This window comes from Somniosus microcephalus, chromosome 27 (genome assembly GCF_052327205.1).
Source record: "Somniosus microcephalus isolate GS21.2 chromosome 27, FLI_Smic_1.0, whole genome shotgun sequence".
Lineage (NCBI taxonomy): Eukaryota > Metazoa > Chordata > Chondrichthyes > Squaliformes > Somniosidae > Somniosus > Somniosus microcephalus.
Window position 1 is genome coordinate 36,935,781 of NC_141013.1, and position 24,867 is coordinate 36,960,647.

At 45.4% G+C, this 24,867-nt stretch overlaps 1 protein-coding gene across 4 annotated transcripts in view; it reads left to right on the top strand.

Moving 5' to 3' along the window:
• adamtsl3 (ADAMTS-like 3) overlaps positions 1-24,867 on the top strand; it is a 782,675-nt gene that overhangs the window by 35,547 nt on the left and 722,261 nt on the right. For all 4 annotated transcript variants that reach the window (XM_085968860.1, XM_085968862.1, XM_085968861.1 and 1 more), the window contains exon 3: positions 23,788-23,907. In XM_085968860.1, the coding sequence (XP_085824986.1) occupies positions 23,788-23,907 (120 nt within the window). The remainder of the gene's footprint in view (positions 1-23,787; positions 23,908-24,867) is intronic.

Genomic DNA, 24,867 nt, shown 5'->3' on the forward strand with positions numbered 1-24,867 from the left:
CCGACTGTTTGAAGCTGTTGCTAAGCAACAGTGTTTGTTGTCAGATACGGAGATGAAAATCTCCGTATGCTTCAACATTAACTTTGTATGTCCGGCAGTTTTGATAGATCGGCAACAGGTCGGTGCCGGATATAACAACGTTTCCTGTATCCTCTGCCCCATCAAATACCAATCCATTCCTCTGCTGTTTTAATCTGCCCGATCCACGTGACCTAGCTGGAAAAAAAACCCACCTTTTATTTGTTCCAATATTGTGAGGTGCATCTGTGCTCAGTGCGTTTTCCAGGGATTCACAATCCCATTTAGACAACCCTGAGCATTTTGTGAAGAATTGAAGAACTTGTTTATTGGTTTCCTATTAAGGGAAAGCCGGTGACAGATGACGTCAGCGTATCACGCTTCAGCTGTCAAATTTTTTGACAGATGAATTGTCAGCATTTGACAGCTTTGAGAAGTTGTCAGACACTGACAATCTCTGTTCTAAGGTGAGCCCTTGTGTGGTGTATGTAACCGTTCCACCTTTAAGAGAACTATTTTAAGAGATGCACTACTTTATCTTGGCTGCTGTATACTGTAATACCGGTGGTGACCACACCGGTATATAAGTGCTGTGTAATGATTTATTGGGCAGTTCAGCCTGACCTTCGACTAGTAAAGACCTGTTGAATTTATTCTTGTGGTCTGTGTGCAGTGATTCTTATTAACAATAATTAGAACACACAGACTTAACACCTTGCATAAAGGCTCACCAAGACACCTCTCCTGAGCAGAAAGCAGATGGCTGCTGCATCTGAGAATGCAGCAGCCATTCTGTCATCTCTGCCGTTGAGATGAGGCAGCTCCGGATCCTCAACAGTTGAAGTCTGCAGAAAGAAGCAAAGGTAAGGACATTTTTTCCAACACTTTACACTCACCTCTCATACTTACACCCATCACTCATCTCTACAGCTGTCATTTCGACTCCTCTCACTCCCGCAGACCCACTGCTCGCCTCGCTGACCCTGGCGAGGTTCGCAGGAAGCCCGCAATTGCAGACGTAAAATATGGAAAAGCCTCAAAACTGCCTGTTAACAGACAGTTAATTGACTCTAATCCCCTTCCCGCCTCAAGGAGACGGGTCCCTGCGCGAGTCGGGGACCCGCCTCCCGGAAAGATGGCACGGAGGCGGTTTGGAAGTGGGGTCGGTACCCGCTCCAAGTTTCTGCCATTTACCCGGCAGTCCTGCTTCCAAACCCACCCCCGCAATGCTGGGAAAAATTCCCCCCAGTGATTCTCCTTGTACCCTACTGAAATTAGCTGATGTCTGAACCGATCCGGACCAGCCCAGACTGGATAACTCTGTTGCAAGTTTTCAATTCAGGCTAACAATGGTATGAGTTTAATTTATTTCTCTTGGTAAATGCGGTGCTAAAATCTTACCTACCATCTCTTTTTTTCTCTTTCCCACTTCTTCCCTCTGTAGAGATGAGGCCAAGGACATCAATCAGCTTGGCCACCTTTTTTTTAAATTTGAAATGCTTAGTAGACCCGTAACCGAGCTATGGCTGGCTAACTGAGTTGTAGAATACATTGGCCAGGAGCCACTAGGAAAATTTGGAATTTATTTCACTGATCCTTCTGCATAATGGGCCGATATACAGTCGATTTCTGTTGACGCCATCTGCAGTACGTACGCGGAGTAATGCGCATGGTTTAACAAAGCATTACTGTCTTGAGCTGACACTTCAAGATGACAAGTGCTTTGATGCTGTTGTACTGCGCTGGCCTCTGCATTAAGTCAGAGAATCCCATCTTTGTTCTTCTGTTTTGCTTTGACATAACGCACATGTGTGTGGCGATTGAATGAATCAATGAGGAAAAATGTTAGATAACCTGTTAGCTATGGTCTTCCTCATTCTTTGAATGGAGATCCATCTCTGGGCACAGCTGCCTCCCTTTCTGACCTCCTGCAATGTTACGAGCTCTTATTTGTGTGTTTAACTTCCTTTCATATCAGTTTTTTTATTCGTTCCTGGGATGTGGGCGTTGCTGGCAAGGCCAGCATTTATTGCCCATCCCTAATTGTCCTTGAGCAGGTGGTAGTGAGCTGCCTTCTTGAACCGCTGCAGTCCGCGTGGTGAAGGTACTCCCACAGTGTTAGGTAGGGAGGGAGTTCCAGGATTTTGATGCAGCGACGATAAAGGAACAGCGATATATTTCCAAGTCAGGATGGTTTGTGACTGGGAGGTGGTGGTGGTCCCATGCGTGTGTTGCCCTTGTTCTTCTTGGTGGTAGAGGTCATGGGTGAAAGAAATAGTATTAGTAAAAAAGTAGTACTGGAGAAATTAATGGGACTGAAAGCTGATAAATCCCCTGGACCTGATGGCCTACATCCTAAGGTTTTGAAAGAGTTAGCAATAGGGATAGTGGATGTATTGGTTGTCATTTTCCAAAATTCCATAGATTCTAGAATGGTTCCTGTAGATTGGAAGCTAACAAAAGTAACCCCACTATTTAAAATAGGAGGGAGAGAGAAGACGGGGAACTACAGACCAGTTATCCTGAAATCAGTAGTAGGGAAAATGCTAGAATCTATTATTAAGGACGTGGTAACAGGGCACTTAGAAAATAATAATAATAGGATTGGGCAGAGTCAACACGGGTTTATGAAAGGGAAATCATGTTTGACAAATCTGTTAGAGTTTTTTGAAGTTGTAACTAGCAGAATAGATAATGGGGGAACCAGTGGATGTGGTGTATTTGGATTTTCAGAAGGCATTCAATAGGGTGCCACATAAGAGGTTATTAAACAAAATTAGGGCTCATGGGATTGGGGGTAATATACTAGCATGGATTGAGGATTGGTTAACGGACAGAAACCAGAGAGGAGAAATAAACGGGTCATTTTTGGGTTGGCAGGCTGTAACTAGTGGGGTACTGCAAGGATCAGTGCTTGGGCCTCAGCTATTCACAATCTATATCAATGATTTGGATGAGGGGACCAAATGTAATACAGTATATCCAAGTTTGCCGATGATACAAAGCTGGGTGGGAATGTAAGTTGTGAGGAGGATGCAAGGAGGCTTCATGGGGATGTAGACAGGCTAAGTGAGTGGGCAAGAACATGGCAAATGGAATATAACGTGGAGAAATGTGAAGTTATCCACTTTGGTAGGAAAAATAGAAAAGCAGAGTATTTTTTAAATAGTGAGAGATTGGGAAATGTTGGTGTTCAGAGGAACCTGGGTGTCCTTGTACACGAATCACTGAAAGTTAACATGCAGGTACAGCAAGCAATTAGGAAAGCATCTGGTATGTTGGCCTTTATTACAAGAGGATTTGAGTATAAAAGTAAAGACGTTTTACTGCAATTATATAGGGCCCTGGTGAGACCACACCTGGAGTATTGTGTACAGTTTTGGTCTCCTTACCTAAGGAAAGATATACTTGCCATAGAGGGAGTGCAACGAAGGTTCACCAGACTGGTACGATAGCAAAATACTGCGGATGCTGGAAATCCAAAATAACAACAGAAAATGCTGGAAAAACTCAGCAGGCCAGGCAACATCCGTGGAGAGAGAAATAGAGTCAACGTTTCAGGTCGAAACACTTCGTCAGGACTGAAAAAACACAGGAAATGAAACCGATTAAAAGGCCAGTTTGAGGGCTGGGAAATGGGGATGAGAGAACAAAAGAGAAGTGAAGAGACATTGAGAGGTATTCAAAACCAGACGAGATGGTGATAGGACTAGTGGAGACAAAAGACGGCTCTAGATTAGGTGTGAAATGTGCTGGCAGAATGAGAGACAGCTGCCATGTGGGAGAGAGAAAAAGGGGGAAGGGCACAAAACAAAGATGCGGATAAAAAATATATAAAAATGTAATAGGGGCCGAGGTTCTGATCTAAAATTGTTGAACTCGATATTGAGTCCGGAAGGCTGTAAAGTGCCTAATCGGAAGATGAGGTGCTGTTCCTCGAGCTTACGCTGGGTTTCCGTGGAACAATGCAAGAGCCCGAGTACGGTGAGGTCCGAGTGGGAATGGGGCGGTGAATTAAAATGACAGGCGACCGGAAGCTTGGGGTCACCCTTACGGATTGAACGGAGGTGTTCCGCAAAGCGGTCACCCAATCTGCGTTTGGTCTCCCCAATGTAGAGGAGACCGCATCGTGAGCAGCGAATACAGTATACTAGATTGCAAGAAGTACAAGTAAATCGCTGTTTCACCTGGAAGGGGTGTTTGGGGCCCTGGACAGTGGGAAGGGGGGAGGTATAAGGGCAGGTGTTGCATCTCCTCCGCTTGCACGGGAAGGTGCCTGGCTGAACTAGACAATTTCATTCACTTTGCCTCCAATTTCCACCCTTCCCTCACCTTCACATGGTCATCTCTGACTCTTCCCTTCCCTTCCTCGACTTCTCCGTCTCCATCTCTGGGGATAGGTTATTGACCAACATTCACTACAAGCCCACTTCCTCCCACCCCGCCTCCTGTAAGGACTCTGTTCCGTTCTCCCAGTTTCTCTGTCTCTGCCGCAACTGCTCCGACGATGCCACCTTCCACACCAGTGCTTCTGACATGTCTTCCTTTATCCTCAACCGAGGATTCCCCTCTACCGTGGTTGACACGGCCCTCGACCATGTCCGTTCTATCTCCCGCACTTCTGCCCTCACCCCTGCCCCTCCCTCCTGGAACCATGATAGGGTTCCCCTTGTCCTCACCTTTCACCCCACCATCCTCCAAATTCAACGGATCATCCTCTGCCATTTCAGCCACCTCCAACGTGATCCCACCACCAAACGCATCTTCCCTTCCCCTCCACTTTCAGCATTCTGTAGGGACTGCTCCCTCAGAGACACCCTAGTCCACTCTATCACCCCCAGCACCCCTTCCCCTTCGTCCGGCACCTTCCCGTGCAAGCGCAGGAGATGCCACACCTGCCCTTATACCTCCCCCCTTCCCACTGTCCAGGGCCCCAAACACCCCTTCCAGGTGAAACAGCGATTTACTTGTACTTCTTGCAATCTAGTATACTGTATTCGCTGCTCACGATGCGGTCTCCTCTACATTGGGGAGACCAAATGCAGATTGGGTGACCGCTTTGCGGAACACCTCCGTTCAGTCCGTAAGGGTGACCCCGAGCTTCCTGTCGCCTGTCATTTTAATTCACCGCCCCATTCCCACTCAGACCTCACCGTATTTGGGCTCTTGCATTGTTCCACGGAAACCCAGCGTAAGCTCGAGGAACAGCACCTCATCTTCCGATTAGGCACTTTACAGCCTTCCAGACTCAATATCGAGTTCAACAATTTCAGATCAGAACCTCGGCCCCTATTACATTTTTATATATATTTTTATCCACACCTTTGTTTTGTGCCCTTCCCCCTTTTTTCTCTCCCACATGGCAGCTGTCTCCCATTCTGCCAGCGCATTTCACACCTAATCTCGAGCCGTCTTTTGTCTCTTTACTAGTCCTATCACCATCTCGTCTGGTTTTGAATACCTCTTAATGTCTCTTCCCTTCTCTTTTGTTCTCTCACCCCCATTTCCCAGCCCCCAAACTGGCCTTTTAATCGGTTTCATTTCCTGTGTTTTTTCAGTCCTGACGAAGGGTTTTGACCTGAAACGTTGACTCTCTTTCTTTCTCCAGGGATGTTGCTTGGCCTGCTGAGTTTTTCCAGCATTTTCTGTTGTTACTTCACCAGACTGGTTCCTGGGATGGGGGCATTGTCCTATGAGGAGAGATTGAGTAGACTAGGCCTATATTCTCTAGAGTTTAGAAGATTGAGAGGTGATCTCATTGAAACGTACAAAGTTCTTACAGGGCTTGACCGTGTAGATGCAGGGAGGATGCCTCCCCTGGCTGGGTAGTCTAGAACCAGGGGTCACAGTCTCAGAATAAGGGGTCGGCCATTTAGGACTGAGAGGAGGAGAGATTTCTTCACTCAGAGGGTGGTGAACCTTTGGACTTTTCTACCCCAGGGGGCTGTGGAGGCTCAGTCATTGAGTATATTCAAGATAGAGATCGATAGATTTTAGAATATTAAGTGAATCAAGGGATATGGGGATAGTGCAGCAAAGTGGAGATGAAGTACAAGATCAGCCATGATCTTTTTGAATGGCGGAGCAGGCTCGACGGGCCGAATGGCCGACTCCTGCTCCTATTTCTTATGTTTGGGAGGTGCTGTCGAAGCTTTGGCGAGTTGCTTCAGTGCCTTTTGTAGCTGGTACACACTGCAGCCACGGTGCACGGGGGTGGTGGAGGGAATGAGGCCGGAATATTCCCCTAAAAAAAAGGGTGGGTTTAGAGCATGGGGGCAGTTAAATTGTTAAAAATGGGATTCCCACCTCGAACCCGCCCACTTCTGGTTTTGCCGGTGGTGGGACCAGGGGCGGGCGACCAACCCGCTCCCAGGGGGCGTCACCTCAATTTAAATATTGTAATGATGAGGCTGGAAGCCTCTATTTTCCCCTCCATTTTGTGTTTAATTGCCCGTGGAAGCGTTTCACACAATTCGTGAAACCCGGCAGTTAAACAGAGGCGTGGAAATAACCCACCCCCTGTGATCGGAGACCTCCTACAAGGCCGCCGATCACCATTACCTCCCCAACGATGATAATGCCGGCCACAAACCTCTCTTTCGCCTAGCCCCCTGCCGATCCCTTGCTGACCCCTGCCGATCCTCTTTCTCCACACCCCCTCCCCCACAACCGATCCCCGGCTGATCCTCACTCTTCCTGCCCCCGCCACCTGCGGATCACTGACCCCGGCCGATCCTCTTTCTCTTTCCCCCCCCGCCCACCCCCCCCCCCGACCCCTGCTGATCCTTCCCCCTCCCGACTGATTGCCGAGCACCTTTAATTGAGTTTGAGTCCCGTAACTCCATTCCATAGGACCGTAGACTGTTGCAGAACAGAAACCGATCATTCAGGCCAAAAGTTTGTTTTTTGTCCATGAAACACGCGACTTTATACTGCCAATGGGGAGCCTTGCTAATCATATGGCTGTAAAACTGTGGGTAATCTACAGTTGAACTTCTGTAATGCACTCTCTTCTAGTCTAATACCACTCTAATCCAGGTATTTACCACTCTGTATTTTGCTGAAACTTAATCTTTCCATAATGAGGGTGGCTCAAAGTTTCAACAAAAAAGTATAATTTACAAATTGTGTCATGAAAAATCAGAAATGTCTGTCTCCTGGACCTGCTTGGCAAGTTCTGTAACTGTGCTGAATTTCATTTTCTTACGCCAACTTTGTGTTGTTGAAGGCAGAATATATAAAAACCTGGGAGAGTTACCACTCCTTTTTTTTAAACAATAATTTATAAATGAAGGACCAGCTGTGCATTTTGGGAGTTGTAGTCTTGCTACATAAGAAGCTAAGACCAGGGTTGAACATGCTTTGCGCATTGAGATCCACCAGATGTTTCAGATTTATATTCAGTCGTGCAAACGTATGCCTGTCCATGGATGCTCTCACCACCCAGGATCGACTATGGTGAATAGAGATTTGCAAGTGAACTTGCCAAGGAAGCTGGGTTTTCCTTTTTGGTATTCCATTGTAAAGCTTGGAGCAGAGGTGCCACCTGAATTATTGGCCCAGAAATTCGGGTCGGGGGCTTCCCGCGGGTGCAAGCCCCCGACTTGCACTTAACTAGCGCGCCGGCCATTGAGCAGTGGCCCCCGTGGAATTCCGATCCTGGGCCTCTCCAACTGCCGGCGTGCAGTGCTTGCGTATCCCAGGGGCGCAGTTAGTTCGATGCATCCCCTGGGATCACGTGGGCCATGGGGAGCCAATCGGAGCAGGGAATGCTTCATTCATAAGTTTGACAGGAAGGGCTGTCAAACTTATAAATACTACGGGCCCCAAAACATCACTAAATCTTCAAATACATTTTTAAAAATCACTTTTTAAATAAACTATAAATTACATGAAATAACTTTTAAACAATAATTTAAATTTTTGAAAAAATAATTTTATTTTCTAACGGGGCTAAAAATAAACTTACCTTTCTTTAAAGTATTTAAAAATAATAAACCTGTGGAAATAATATTTTAATTTTAATTAATTCACCACTTACCTTGTAAAAAGCAGGCCTTGCGACTGCTTTTTATATGTGTAACTTCTGGAGACTTACCCTCCCGGGAAAACCTGCAAAAAAACCGTAAGTTCGATGCGCACGCGCAGCCTCTCCCGCGCACGCGTTCAACTTCTGAACCCCTTCTTTCAGGGGAACGGAAGTGCCGGTTTCCCGCGCAGACCCGAAGTTCTGGGCCTTTAAAATGTGCCTTGGTGCTCTTTCAGAGCAGGGCTCATGTTAGTGGAGAAGATGCCTTCACTTCACCTGAATTTTGCTGTGCTGTGCTCAGTGGGATGAAGTGGGGAGGGGTTGGCTCTGCTCTTAACTTTACTCAAATGGGAGTGCAAATGTTGGCCAGTTCTTTTATTTCCACCACAGTGGACAAGCCTGTGGACACGAAAACCAATTGTATCTCCCCCAAGTTCTGTTCCATTTAAGATATCCTGACTCTGCTCTGATCTTAGATCCAACTTAGAATGTTCTTGATCAGTGCGGTTCAGGGACATGATGTGCGATGTATTTGCACACTGAAAGGACTTGAGAAGATAAGAGTGTGTTCGTGTCACTGGGCTAACCATAAAAACAAGCTGAAAACAAATCAACAGCCTTGCAACAGAGTTTTTATTTTATTTGTTCCTGGGATGTGGGCGTCATTGGCACGGTCAGCATTTATTGCCCTTGAGAAGGTGGCGGTGAGCCACCGCCTTGAACCTCTGTAGTCCTTGTGGTGAAGGTACTCCCATAGTAGGGAGTTGCTGGATTTTGACCAGCGATGATGAAGGAACGGCGATATACTTCTAAGTCAGGATGGTGTGTGGCTTGGAGGGGAACTTGGAGGTGGTGGTGTTCCCATGCATCTGCTGCCCTTGTCCTTCTAGGTGGAAGAGTTCGCGGGTTTGGGAGGTGCTGCCAAAGAAGCCTTGGCGAGTTGCTGCAGTGCATCTTGTAGATGGTACACACTGCAGCCACGGTACGGCGGTGGTGGAGTGAGTGAATGTTTAAGGTGGTGGATGGGGTGCCAATCAAGCGGGCTGCTTTGTCCTGGATTGGGTCGAGCTTCTTGAGTGTTGTTGGAGCTGCACTCATCTAGGCAAGTGGAGAGTATTCTATCACACTCCTGACTTGTGCCTTGTAGATGGTGGAAAGGCTTTGGGGAGTCAGGAGGTGAGACAATCGCCGCAGAATACCCAGCTTCTGACCTGCTCTTGTAGCCACAGTATTTAAGGGAATGGTAGCGTCGTGGTAATGTCACTGGGCTAGTAATCCAGAGGCCTGGACTAATGATCCAGAGATTTGAGTTCAAATCCCAGGTTGTTTTTGATATTATCCCTGCATCAGTGAGCCTCTAACTCCTTCATTTCTACGGCATAGCCAGCTGTATGAAACTGTTGGACTGAAACCTTAACAAGGCCATTAGCGACCTTTCTCGCTGCCTTTAATAATTGACTATCTCATAAAATGTTAAGACATTTTTAGGGTTGTCAGTCTCTAGTCTATTGCTCTAGCTGTACCTGCTTATTTGAGCCGAAGAAAGTAGAATCATGAGGTAAATTTCTGCCATTGAGATTCCATTGTGGGGTGTTGCTCAAATTGGGGCACAAGCTGCGTATAAATTTTCCGAAATTAATGATTGGAAAATTGTGTACCGCACATGTCTGAATTTCCAGTATATGCTACTGGCGGTTAAGGTTCCCACTGGTTGCACAAAGTCAAAAAATTACCCCTCTAGAGTGGAATTTTCCTAAGTTGAGACTATTTCTGTTCCTTCCAAGGAATATAGTAGGTTTCCACCAAGCTTTCCAAACCTACTATAAGCACCCTACTTAAAGCCTGTCTCAAGATGGGTTGTTGAGCCAAGTGTTTCTCTCAAACGCTTTTCCAGATGTTCAGCTCTAGAGGTTCAGACATCGTTTCTTTGATGCTATGGCCTTCCACAACACAAGACTCCAAGAAAGTTGAAAGGGGCTCATCCCTAAAATTACACTATTTTACTTGTGCTCAAGGTGTACTCTATTCCAATCCCCGCACCACCCCCTCCCAAACTCCCAACTTGATGTGGATTGAAGGGAGGTTGTTGAGTGAAAATTACCACCTTGTTCTCAGAGCTATAAATCCTGTTCTGTATGGGAGATGGCAAAAAGGACTTCCCTTTCATTACAATCCAGCCTGGGCCACCTCAGAATTCTGCCCCGTGGAGTCCTGAGATAGAGAGTTATACATGGTCTTCAATTAGGACATCAGTGTCTCTTTGACCATATCCTAAAAGGCTGTTGAAATTTGGCAGGAGAGGTTGTAATGGTTATGTTGTGCTGATGAACTGGCTGCTGAGGGCAAGGGTTTTGAAGGAAGCTTAAACCACTGTACAAGAGAGAATAAAAGTCCCTTACAAAGACGCAGGTTCATAATCAAACTCCTAAAATGTTCTTTTGGATTGTCAACCCCTTCAGTGTCTGAGAAACTTGATTGCCAAGGATTCTCTTAGGCCAGTGTGAGGTATACCCTCTTGTATCTCTTTTAGGGAGGAGAAATAATCTGACCATATTTATTATTGACTACTTAAAAATTTGTTCTTGGGAGGTGGGTGACATTGGCAAGGCTGCATTTATTGCCCATCCCTAGTTGCCCGAGGAAGGTTTCGGTGGGACTTCTCGTTGAACTGCTGCAGTGCTTGTGCTGATGGTGCGCCCACCATGGTATTAGGTGAGGAATTCCAGGATATTGACCCAGTGATGATGAAAGAACAGCAATATATGCTTAAGTCAGGATGTTGTGTGACTTGGAGGAGAACATGGGAGGCGACGGTGTTTTCACAACATTGCTGCTTTTGTTCTTGGTGGTGGAGACTTCAGGAGTGGAGCATGCTGTTGAAGCAACCTTGTGTACTGTAGCAGTGCATCCTGTAAATCATACATAGTGCAGCTACAGAATACCGGGGTGGGGTGCTATTGAATCGAGCACAGATCAAATAAACTGATCTGTCCTGGATAACGTTCAGCTTCTTGAGTTTTGCAACTGCACCCATCCAGGTGAATGGTGAATATCCCATCACACTCCTAGCTTTGAGGGGTTGGGAAGTGAGCCACTCATTGCAGAGCAGCCAGCCTCTGCCCTGCTATTGGAGCCAAGGGTTGATGGGGCTGGTCCAGTTCAGCTTCTGGTCAGTGGTGACCCCCCAAGATGTTGATAGTGGTGCCTTGAATGATCAAGTGGACACGGCTGGACTTTCTCTTGTTTGAGATGGTCAGTACCTGGCACTTAGCAGACAAAGCCTGCATCTTAACCAAGTCCTGGGGATGGGTAGCTTTACAGTTGGGATGAGTTGTGAATGAAGCCGACTGTTCTGAAATCGTCAGTAAACGCTCCTGACCTTATGGCGGAGAGGAGGTCATTAATGAAGCTGCTGAGATGGTTGGGCTGAGGATGTTTCCATGAGGAACCTCTGCAGTGACATCTTAAGGCTGTGATGACTGGCTTCTGACAACCACCACTATCTTCCTTTTCCATCTGATATGATTCTTTTCCCTTTGATCCCAGTTAACTTCAGTTTGGTGAGGGCTCCTTGGTGCAGTACTCGGTCGAATGCTGCTTGGATGTCCTCTCTCACCTGCTCTGATGTTCAGCTCTTGCATCCATGTCTGGATCAAATTTGTGATGAAGTCTAGAGCCAAGTGGCTCAGGCGGAACCCAGAGTGTTGGTGAGCAGGTTATTGATGTGTAGGTGTTGATTGATGGCACTAGTGATCACTCCTTCTATCACTTTACTGATGATTGGGAGGAGGCTGATAGTTACTAGTTGGTTGGGTTCGATTTATCCTGGGGTTTTTTTGTAGCTAGGAAATTCTTTGGGTAATCTTCCACAGATGCCAGTGTCATAGCTCCTGGAACAGCTTGGCTAAGGCCAGCTCTGTCAGGACCCATAGCCTTTGTTGTGTTCAGTGCACTGAGCTGCTTCTTAATGTTACATAAAATAAATTGAATTGGCTGGATGCTGGTTTCTATGATGGTGGGGACGGTTGTCGGCCATGTAGAATCATCTACTTGGTACTTTTGGCTGAAGACACTTGCAGACACTTCAAACTTGGGTGACCATATGGGAATTGTACTACTGTACCAAGTTCAATGATCATTTGGAAATAACGTGCATCCCTTGGCGTTCACAGTTGTGTCTGTACACAATTTCAACTGGGATTTATGACTTGTATCTGGTGAAGGTGCATTTGCACTTATAACCCATCGAATACATTTAACTTCATGTTGGGTTACAGCCTCAAAGCAAATTGAAGCTAATTTGGTTTGGGTCCCACCGTGATTAAAAGGAGAACATTGGCCCGTATTTTGTGGCCTCTGCGGGTGCGTATGCGCCCGAAAGGGCCACGCAAGTTCCCGGTTTTCGCACGCAAAGCGCGTGCGTGAAAACCTGGAACTTGCGATCTGTCAAGATTGACAGACCCCACGCATCCCCGGGGAAAGGGCATCCGCGGGCGGAGAGCTGGGCTATTTGCCCAACCTCTGCCCAGTGAACGCTTGTGAAATTCTTACGCCTGGTAAAAGCATTAAAAAAACCTGTGCCATAATGTAAGTTTATTTTCCAAAAAATTAACTTTTTTTAAATATTTAATTAAATGGCATTATAATTAATTTTAAATATGTTTATTAAAAAAAAAATTATTTGATGTGTAGATGTATTTTGTGGGGTATTCCCATTCATGCTTATGGGGTTTCCATACATACAAAATCTCCATAACCATGAGTGGGGATCCCCCTTCTTTCATTGGTTGGGCCGGCCCACGTGATCCCAGGGATGCTTGCAAACCGCCTGCGCCCCTGGGATACGTGGGCCTCTACCCGCGGGTACCCAGAGAGGCCCAGGACCGCGAATCTCCGTACCTCCCGGACCACCAGGTACACGGGCATTTTATTTGTGAACCGGTGGCATTTTCCCGTGGGAAGCCTCTGACCTCCAAATTCAGGGCCATTATCTCCTTAAGGATAGTCCCTAGATTTGAATCAGAGTCAAAATGTTAGGCAGCAATCAAAGTGCTGGCATGGTGTGCATGAAGTGCCAGCACAAAACCAAGAACAGCAAGTAAATTCAGGAGGGCTTGCTACTGCTGGCTGGGCAGAGAAAGACAGAACAGCCAGATCTAAGCAGTAGGGATATTGAGAGGCTCTAGTTGTGATCTTTAGGATGTTTTGCGAGGTAGTCTGACTGTTACTTCTCTGTTGTGCAAGCCACTTCTCTGTTGTGCAAGCCTCTTCTCATTACTGTAGAATGTAGGTGAGTTGCTGTATTTTCTGAATGACATTGGATTAGTGTCAAATTGGTGGCAACTATTATTTGTCTCCATTTTATCCCCTGTCATGCGGTAGTTGGTTATGTTCCATACAGCCCAACTGACCAACCACTCCAAACAATATTGAACTTTTTTCTTTTATTTGCTCTTAAGTTGTGAGTAACATTTATTGCCTATCCCTTGTCGTTCTGAGGGCATTAAGAGTCAACCATGTGGTGTGGGACTGGAGTCATATGTAGGCCAGACTATGTAGGGCTGGTAAGTTCCCTTTCTGGAAGAACATTAGTGTATCGGTTGGGTTCTTGCTCTAATCCGGTAGGTTTTGTGGTCATCTTTCTGGTGGTGGTCCACAAATTACCAGATTTTTCAAATTCAGTTTGAACGCGCGATCTCTGAGTTGCTATTCCAGTACAGGAAACTTTTTTTTATCCGGGACCGACGTGGTGCCGGTTCATCAAAAATTCCGGATAACCGAAAGCTATAGTAAAAGATACGGAGAGCTGAGAGCTCCGTATAAAGCAACAAACCCTGTTGCTTAGCAACAGGTGCAAAACAATGGCCACAAGTTCCAAGCATCTCTGTAGCTTAGCAACAGCTGCAGCCACACCCTTGCACAGCAACAGATCGAGGAAGGCAAGTACAATATGAAGTAAAACTTACCTGAACCTACTCCTGAATTTTGCCGGTTAACCGAGATTTCCAGTTATTTAGGTGCCGGTAAATCAAAGGTTTCCTGTACCATAATCACTAGGCTACCATATCCTTAGCAATGATTTACGGGGAGCTTCAAAGCCAAACCCAAGTCAATGTACATGAACACTTGCCAGCAGTAGGTTACTGGATAGCAATTATGGGAGGAACTCACTCCCCCACTAGCCCAGCCCAGGGACCAATTATAGCATTGCGACTGCCAGTATGGATAACTCTCTCATAATCTGGACAACTTGAAGCTGTCCAATTTGATTTCCGTTGGGACCCCTAATGGTCATCAGAAAGAGGAGATGTTTATCCCATTGGTCTGGGATGGATTCAAGATCAGGTGCCAGATGTGAAAAGGCAATGTGCTTAAGTAATTGTACTACCAAGTTCTTCTAAGGTCACTTAAAAATAGCTGCAACCCTTGGGGTGTGTGTGTATATACACAATATCAACTGTTGAGACAAATTTAGGATATTATTCTTATCTGGATGAGTGACTCCATTCTCTGGCATAGCATAAGTTGGATGTTGGAGTAAAGCTTCCTGTATTCTACCTCAGCAATGTGCCTTAATCATAACTTCTGACAAGTACAACTTATAAATAATAATTTCACAAGGCTTCGCTGCTGGCTCAGACATGGTCATGAGCTGGAGATGGGGCTATAGCATTGTAACCTTGATTCTCTAACCCATGCTTGCCACTGGCAAAGCTCTGTACCACCAACGGTGCTGTGTGAATGGCCCCTTTTAATTCTATTTGTGAAATTTAATGCACCTGAAGGCATCATCCATTGTTATTTTTAGTGAGCGTCTAGAAGATGTGAGTGCCATTTACTGCCGATCCCATGGTCTTCTGATGGCTGGCGATGGATATCGAGAAATCGTGGGCAGTATAATTGGTAACTGAATAGGATTATTTGTTTGCGCAATGTATCCCAAAGTGCTTTACAGCCAATGAAGTACTTTTTGAAGTGTAGTCACTGTTGTAATATGGGAAATGTGGCAGCCAATTTGCGTACAGCAAGGTCCCACAAACAGCAATGTGATAATGACCAGATAATCTGTTTTAGGGATGTTGGTTGAGGGATAAATATTGGCCAAGGGACTTTGTTGCAGCTGTATCGATAAATACTCTTTTTTTAATGTTGGAAAGATGCCTCTGACAATTGAGCAATCCCTTGCTACTGTACTGAAGTGTCAGCTTAAAATATGTGCTCAAATGCTGGTATGGGACTCGAACCCACGACCTTCTTACTCTGAGAGTACTACCAACTGAGCCAAACTGACTTTTATGCTAAAGATCGCAATGGTGGCTCGCGTTGAAAATCGATACTGCCTGTGTAAATAATGGCCCAGAAATTTGGGTCGGGGGCTTCCCGCGGGTGCAAGCCTCCGACCTGCACTTTCCTAGCGCGCCGGCCGTTGAGCTGTTGGCCCGCGTGGGATTCCGATCCTGGGCCTCCTCCAGCTGCCGGTGCGCAGTGCTTGCGTATCCCGGGGCGCAGTTAGTTCGATGCATCCCCTGGGATCACGTGGACCATGGAGAGCCAATGGTAGCAGGGAAATGCCCATTCATAAAATTGACAGGAAGAGCTGTCAAAACTATAAATACTATAAGCCCCAAAACATCACTAAAACTTCAAATAAGTTTTTAAAAAATCACATTTTTAAAATAACTATAAATGACATAAAATAACTATTTTAAACTAAGTTAAATTTTTGAAAAAATTAATTACATTTTCTAACGGGGCTAAAAATGAGCTTACCTTTCTTTAAAGTATTTAAAAATAATAAACCTGTGAGAAAAAATGTTTTAATTTTAATTAATTCACCACTTACCTTGTTAAAAGCAGGCCTTGCGCCTGCTTTTTACATGTTTAACTCCTGGAGACTTACCCTCCTGGATAAACCTGCAAAAAAAACCTAAGTTCCATGCGCACACGCTGCCTCTCTGGCGTACGCATTCGACCTCTGAACCCCTTCCTTTAAGGGAACGGAAGTTCCGGTTTCCCGCGCACGAAACCGGCACTTCCATTGGGCCTTCGGGTGAATACCCAGTGCGTACTCACCCGTGGAGACCCGAATTTCTGGGCCATTACATCAAAGGAATGATATTAGAAAACAAGAGCTTGAAAGACAAAAATCTACATCTAAATGTGGGGCAACTTTTTGTTTCAGTTCATTATAACTATAGTTGCACTGCCCAAGTATTTCTTTTCCAAATGGCTGTGGATGTATAGCAGGGCTTCAAGCGTGAAAACAGCAGCAGTGACTCTTGAACAACATTGGAGATTTTTGTAGCTTTAACAAGAGAAGTAAATGAAGCCAAGATCTATTTCCTAGATATGTTTATATAATTAAAAGTCTAGTTGTTTAGTGCAAGTCTATTTCTTTAATGGTGTCTCATCTGAAAGTGTTACCTGAGCAGTATTGCACTTCAGAATGTCACCTCAAAGCAACACATTTCTGCAGACACAAAAATTGAGATTGGCTGAAATAAAGTCTTAGCTGCTAAGACACCAATCAAAAATGTGCTTTGCTAGATGGCAATTTTTATTTAATTTATTAGTACCAATGGGGAATGAGCGAGTAAACAGCAGAAAAATGAGCTTTTTCCCCCAAAGGTACTAATCCCAATACAGCAAATAGCAGAAATCAACCGAGCAAATCGCCCAAATAAAGTTGTGGATTTGGTTTGAGCAGCTGTCTTTATTTTTCAGTGAGCTGAAAATACACTCGTGCAAATAATATGAGTAACATAAACCCATAAAAATTAAATAATTCCCAATCAAATACTTGTTCTTATTCATGCAGTTGCACGTATGATGTTGTAAATTCCTGGAAAGCATTTTCTTGCAACGACTTCCTTTTGAGTCAGGAGTCTAGGACCTGATGTGGAATATTTGGCTGGAGGTCGAATTAATGGTGCGGAATTTGTGGTCGGGTTGACGGCGAACTGGCAGCGTTCAGCGTCGTTCCGCCGTTGAAACTGACCGCAACTTTGGGATTTGGCTCATGCGCAGGTGCAAGTGGGAATCCTGAAGTTGCGGTCTATCAATGACCGCTCCGACGCAGGCTGCGCTGTGCCCACCAACCCTCCCCCCCTCACACCCCACCACCCACAGAGCCGGCAATCAGTGTAATCACTCAAATCAGGGTTCATCTTTACTTCGGATTTGCCTTTTCCCCATGTGAGAGCCCCAATCTTTGTTCCGCGCCCTCTAACATTTTTAAAAAGTTAGTATTTTAAGAGCTTACCCACTTCCTGGTTCGCTGTCTGTGAGAATTCTGCGTTTTTGATTGGCTGCTTAGACAGCCTGTTGACATCTCAGCAGCTCGCACTCGGGGATCCCCACTATACTCCGTTGGTCTGAATTGAATGTCGGAAAACCCGAACTTCTCGCCACAGAGATCGCGAGATCTTTGTACGAAGCTTACTTCGGGGCCAGCGGCGAGCGCATTCACTTGGCGGCTGACCGCAAATTCTGGGCCTCTTTTTTTCCCCCTCTACTGATGGCTTGGTGTCTCTTGATTGGCTGCAGTCAATGTGAATTGAGGCAAGCCCCCACTATCTTCTTTTTGGCGTCGCTGACTGTTCTGAAGTTTGGACTGTCTTTTTTTCTGTGTTGTTTTCAGCGGTCTAACCCAGCTGCTCCCTAAGCTTTCTTCTGTGTTCCGATCCAATTCAACAGCCCACCTGACCTGCCTTAGTCCTTTGCAGCTTGGCACACTCCAAGTCACTGCAGCCTGTTCAGTGCCATTCCCAGCCAAAGCACATCCCATCTGCCAATTTTCTCTTATCTTCTTGTTGTATTGGCCTCCTCTGTTTGAACGTATTGACCGTAATTACCATCCATCAACATCTATAGTCGGCAATTATAAGTCGGGGATCTGGACACAGCAAGTCCTGCCTGGTGGCTGCGCATCCCACAAAAGTTGTTGGCCTATTTTCTTGTTCAGCTACCTCACTATGTCGAGTGCCTCCCAGTCGGCCAGCTTGCTTGCCCTCTCAGTTCAAGTGCTTCTTGCTAGCTCATTGCGCACCCTCCTACCTTGAGTGCTTTCCAGTCCTCCTGTTTACTCCACTCCCGAACTTGGATGCTTCCTGTTTTGACCATCAGTCTGAGTGCTTCCTGGCCTATTTCGAAAGTGAAAGATGAGAATGAGGGCGGGCTGAAGGAGGGAAGGCTCCCACTCGTAATCCCACCATGTTGCCAGATCCCAGCCCTCCCACACTCCATTCCCCCATGGTTAATTCCTGATACAAATCTCTCTTCACATATAACTTTCTGGTTGGAAATCTGATCCAAGAATTTTTATTTCTCAGAAGAGCTGCGATGATCATTTGCTATGTTCCAGCAAGTCTCTACTTCTCAAGGTCCGCTTTTTGTCATTTTTAAATTCTGTACGTTGGTCCTTGCTCTGTTTCCCATTCCATATTGCAATGTGCTTTGCACCCTGCCTCCCTCACATGGCACACTGCTTCCCGATGCCTCCCCATTCCCCTGTTTACATCTCCCCTTCCCCCCTGTACTCTACACTCCTACAATTCTGCCCTCTTGCGCATCCCTGTGTGTGTGTGTGTGTGGAGGGGTGTATGTAGGGGTGTGAGTGGAGCTTGGGTATTACTGAACACGTTGAGGGATTTCTCTCCAATGCTAAGGGCTTGTTTTTCTGATAGATTGTTGGTGTGGGCTGTTGCTAGTACAAAAGATGACCAGTGAGAGCATGCATGGATCTGTAAAGGGTAAGGCATGTCTATTGAATCTAGTCGAATTTTTTGAGGAGGTAACTAACTAACGTTTTTAAAGTTCTCCAGTATAAATGGAATGAGGACAAACATACTTCAAGAATGAACGGCCCCATTCCAAAGGCTGAACCTGGGCCTGGTTTGCTCACTTTCTTCCACCAATATTTGAATGCTTGTTGGAGGGGGGCGGGGGGGGAAATGTTAGTTACATGGACTTCCCGAAGGCATTCAACAAGATTCCACATGAGAGACTGCTAACAAAACTGAGAGTGCATGGAATTGAAGGCAACCTATTGTCTTGGATAGGCAATTGGCTAGGAGGTAGGAAACAGAGAGTAGGGATGATGGGTATGTACTCCAATTGGCAGGATGTGACTAGTGGTGTCCTCCAGGGACCTGTACTGGGACCTCAGCTTTTCATTATAAATGACTTGGATGAAGGAATAGAGAACCGTATATCTAAGTTTGTTGACAGCACTAAATTAGGTGGCACAGTAAATAGTGTAGACGGGAGCAGAAAGTTGAAAAGGGGCATTGATAGATTACGCGAGTGGGCAAAACTGACACCAGGGGCTGGATTTTGCCAGTGGGGAACTTTTGGAGGCGGGACTCCCACTTGTCAGGTTTTAGTCCCGCCTCCATTGACTTCTGGCCAACCCACGCTATTTTCCCTTGATTGACCTTGTTAAGCCCGCCCAGCGGGCTCAGCAGGCCAATTCAGGGGAAGCCGGTTACAGAGAACGTCAGCGTATGACGTTTCATCTGTCAAAAATTTTTGACAGATGAATTGTCATCGTTTGACAGCTCTGTGAAGCTGTCAAACACTGACATTCTCTATAGTTTGATGAGTTCTTGTACTCAAGACTCATCAAACCTCTTTCTTTGGCAGAAATTAGATGGTTGTTGCATTGGAGAAGGCAGCAGTCATCTGTCATCTCTGCCGCGGAGATGCGAGACTCTCCGCATCCCCAACAATTGAAGCCTGCAGGAAGAAACTTTTTCTAACACTTTCCACTCACCTCACATACTCACCTCTCCACACTTGCACCCATCACTTACCTTCACAGCACACTTTTGCACCCCTCCAACCCCCGCAGACCCACTACCCGCCTCGGTGACCCTGGCGGGGTTCGCAGCCTTCGGGAAGCCCGCACTCGTGTGGGTAAAATGAGGATAATCCTCTTATCTGCCTGTTAACTATCTGTTAACAGGCAGTTAAGTGGCTGTAATCCCCTTCCCACTTCCAAGGAGATTGGACCCGGCTCGGGTCGGCTCCTGGCAAGATGGCACGGAGGCGGGTTCGGGTTGGGGGCATGATGGGGACCCGCCCCCAGATTCTGCCATTTTCCCGGCAGTCCCACCTCCATACCCGCCTCCCCAGGGCTGGCAAGATTGCGCCCCAGGAGTTGAATGTGGGGAAGTGTGAGCTCATCCACTTTGGGACCAAGAAAGATGGATCTAAATGGCAAGAAGCTGGGAACTGTGGATGAGCAGAGAGATTTAAGGGTTCAAGTACAGAAATCACTCAAAGCTAGTGGACAGGTACAAAAGATAATAAAAAGGCTAATGGAATGTTGGCCTTTATCTCGAGGGGGCCGCAATACAAAGGGATGGAAGTTAAGTTACAGCTGCACAGAGCTCTGGTTAGACCCCAGCTGGATACTGCGTTCAGTTCTGGGTAACACACCTCAGGAAGGATATGTTGGCCTTGGCGGGTGCAGCGGAGCTTCACCAGAAGGATACCAAGCGTTAAAATTGCTTTTAAATCTGCTCCATTTCCTGCTTTTTTCCAGTTCTGACGAAGGGTTTCGACCTGAAACGCTGACTCTGTTTCTCTCTCCACGGATGCTGCCCTGGCCTGCTGAGTTTTTCCAGCGTTTTCTGTTGTTAAAATACGAGGACAGGTTGCACAGACTAGGCTTGTATTCCCTTGACTATAAAAGATTAAGGGGTGACCTAATTAAAGTGTCTAAGATGATTTAAAGGTGTTGATAGTTTCTCTCCATCTACACTATTTCCTCTGGTGGGGGAGTCCAGAACAAAGGGGCGACACCTTAAAATTAGAGCCGGGACATTCTGGGGTGATGTCAGAAAGCACTTCTTCACACAAAGGGTAGTGGAAATCTGGAACTCCCTTCCCAAAAGCTGTTGAGGCTGAGGGGTGGGGGGGAGGGGGTCAATTGAAAATGTCAAAACTAAGATTGATAGATTTTTGTTAGGCAAGGGTATCAAGGGTTACGGAACCCAGGCGGGTTGATGGAGTTAAGATCCAGATCAGCCGTGATCTGATTGAATGGCAGAACAGGCTCGAGGGGCTGAATGGCCTCCTCCTGTTCCTATATAAAACTGTTGGATGTTACTAGACCTATTTTGAACTGATATTGAACCCATATTTTAAATGGTTAATTTCTTGACTGGTAGTATTGAAGCCTTTTAATCCTGGAAAGAAGGAACACCATTTGTAATGACATGATAGCACATGTTTGCTGTTATCACTTCTGATTTATTGTAAGGTGTAAAATGGAAAGTAATTCCAGTTACACTTGCTCCAACTACCTTATTCCATTAAAACAGAAATGCTGCAATTGCAAAATCAATAACTATCCAGTTCTAACTAGGAGCCTGCACCTGAAACATTAGGTTTTCGCTTTAGAGTTGTTAACGGGGGCAATTTTAACTTCACCCGCCTGGCGGGAAACTGATGGGATCAGGACACTCACCGGTTTCACACTCCGCCCCATTTCACTCTTACTGACTACAATGGAGGGTTAAACCGGGCGGGGCGTAACATTGGTATTCGGCCTGATCCCAGCAGATGGGTCAGGTTAAAATCATCCTTGCTGTGTCTTTCCAGAATTTGCTGTTTTTAAAATAAAATTATTATTTCAGTTTCCAGCATTAATGGAACCAGGTCAAATGTAAAAACGGAACCGCCCTCTCCTGCAAATTCTGGAATTGTTTAAAAAAAAAAAAAAAACTTGACAGCTGCCAATATGCAGATAGCATTACCGTTCTCTGGAGGTTTTGTCCTAGATCATTACTCTTAGGTATAGGAACTGATCAACTGAAGGCAAGTCAACAGATGAAACAACTGTGGGGTGTTGACAGCGGTAAACTGATTTAAGCCTAGATATGATTGTTCCAGATTACAGTACAAATGTGTTTACAGGAAACTTTTTTTTATCCGGCACGGACGGGACCGACGTGGTGCCGGTTCATCAAAAATTCCGGATAACCGAACGCTATAGTAAAAGATAGGGAGAGCTGACAGCTCTGTATAAAGCAACAAACCCTGACAAGTGTAGAACAATGGCCACAAGTTCCAAGCGTCTCTGTAGCTTAGCAACAGCTGCAGCCACACCCTTGCACAGCAACAGACGGAGGAAGGCAAATACAATATGAAGTAAAACCTACTCCTGAATTTTGCCGGTTAACCGAGATTTCCGGTTATTTAGGTGCCGATAAATCGAAAATTTCCTGTATTTGACATTCCTCTGTCCACTATTTTGACGCAGGCAGTAGGTCCTTAAAATAAACTGGTTAACTCTTCCATTAAAATAGAAGATTGGCATATGAGCAAGAAAGAAAGAACTTGCATTTATAAAGCGCCTTTCATGACCTCAGGACATTCCAGAGCATTTTACAGCCAGTGAATAACTTTTGAAGTTGTAATGTAGGAAACATGGCAGTTTGCACACAGCAAGGTCCCAAAAACAACAATGAGATAATGACCAGATCATCTGATTTTTTTTTAGTGATGTTGATTGAGGGATAAATATTTGCCAGGGCACTGGCAGAACTCCCCTGCTCTTCAAAATAGTACCGTGGGACCTTTTAAGTCCACCCGAGAGGGCAGGCGGGGCCTCGGTTTAATGCTTTATTCAAAAAAAAGAGGCACCTCTGACAGTGTGGCACTCCCTCAGCAGTGCACTCGAGTGTCAGTCTCGATTTTGTGCTCGAGTCTCTGGAGAGGGATTGGAACCGTCACCTTCTGACTCCGAGGCGAGAGTGTTACCACTGAGCTGTGGCTGACACAGCTAGTTGTTGAGCTAGTTAAGTGCTTGTACACCAAAACTGCAACAACAGCTTGTATTTATACACCGCCTTTAACTCTGTAAACGTCGATTGGGCTTATACTCACTGGAGTTCAGAAGATTGAGAGGGGATCTCATCGAAACCTATAAAATTCTAACAGGACTAGATGCTGGAAGGATGTTCCCGATGGTCGGGGAGTCCAGAACCAGGGTCACAGTCTAAGGATAAGGGGTAGGCCATTTAGGACAGAAATGAGGAGGAATTTCTTCACCCAGAGAGTGGTGAACCTGTGGAATTCTCTGCCACAGAAGGCAGTGGAGGCCAGTTCATTAAATATATTCAAGAAAGAGTTGGATATATTTCTTAAGGCTAAAGGGATCAAGGGGTATGGAGAGAAAGCAGGAACAGGGTACTGAATTTGGATGATCAGCCATGATCTCATTGAATGGCGGAGCAGGCTCGAGGGGCTGAATGGCCTACTCCTGCTCCTATCTTCTATGTTTCTATGTCCCAAGGCGCTTCACAGGAGTTTTATCAAACAAAATTTGACACTGAACCACATAAGGAGATATTAGGGCAGATAAAGGAGGAAAGAAAGGTGGGGACGGCAGAGAAATTTAGGGAGGGAATTCCAGAGCAAACGGTCATTTCTAGGCAATGGTATTTAATTGCTTTGCAAATCCTATACATGACCTGCTTGGTATAGTATTACACGAACTCATTGTGAGCTTTACCTATTTCTGGAGACGTGACTGACCAGATACCTTGAGAATTAATTTCAATGTTAATCATGTTAATAATGATGGATGATATTCGGTGAAATTGGGTTGAAGTGACTGGAAAATTGCTGCTATTAGACTAAAACCACTTTAAAGGTCTTTGTTAATAATTAGTTTCTGCAATGGAGAAAAAGAAAAATGTTATGCTTATTCATTCATTTTTTTTTTCCAGGGAAATGGGGAACAATCACAGACTGTCTACTTCCTTCCCGAATTTGCACTTTCTCCACAGGGGAGTTTTCTGGAAGACACAACAGGAGAACAGGTCTTGACTTACCGCTACGATGATCAGGTCAGTGCAAGGTTTCCTGAACAAAGAGCAATTTGACAAAAGCCAGATGATCTGAAATCAGACATGTAATTACACATTCCTCATAGAACTTCTCTGATCATCAGCATGCATAGGATTTTGCTTAATTTGCATGTATACTTAATGTGTTCATCCAATGTTCTCTTTTTCAGAAATAAACACTTAATGTCACTTATGTAAACTGATTCAGTACTAATTCCCATTGTTACTAAGTTCAAGTGTTGTGTATTGAAATAGTTTTAAAGAAGTAGGACATGAATTAAGACCTTGGAATCATAGCCAGTCCTCTTTTTTGATTCATCTGAGCCCTACCTGTTTTCTCAATATATTACCCAATCCATTTTCTCTCCATAAACATACCTATTTGCCTTTTGAATCCATTAGTACTGTTCCCTTCAATAGCATCTCTGGTCGTCTGTTCTACAAGTATGTTGCCCTTCGTGTAAAAAAAAAAAGACTTCCCTTCTTTCAACTTATTCATTTAGAATGTGTGGCCGTTGGTATTTGTGTCCTCTACCATAGTGAGAAATTTATGTGAGTCAACTTTGTCAGTCCTTTTCAATTAGGTCGCGTTGAAATCTGTTGTCAAAACTGAACATGTGCAACTTCCTTAACCTTTACTCAAAACATATGATTCTAGGCTTTGGAAATCTATCAGTTGCTTGCCTTCTCAAGGGCAGTGATATCTTTCCTGTGATTGGGTGAACAGAATTGCATACAATACTCCCCATGGGTGTCTGAACAGCACCTTTATTGGGCAACAATATGGCTACTTGTGTACTATTCCCCCTGCTACTGTAGCCCACTCCTGCCCACCAGCCAAAAGAAAGAAAGACAGAACCTTTTCACGCAGAGCAACAGACTTGTGGAACAAGTTAGCAAAGAGTGCTATTTATGTTTCTCTGTGAAAGGAATTAAACTTCCCAGGTATAGAAGTTTATA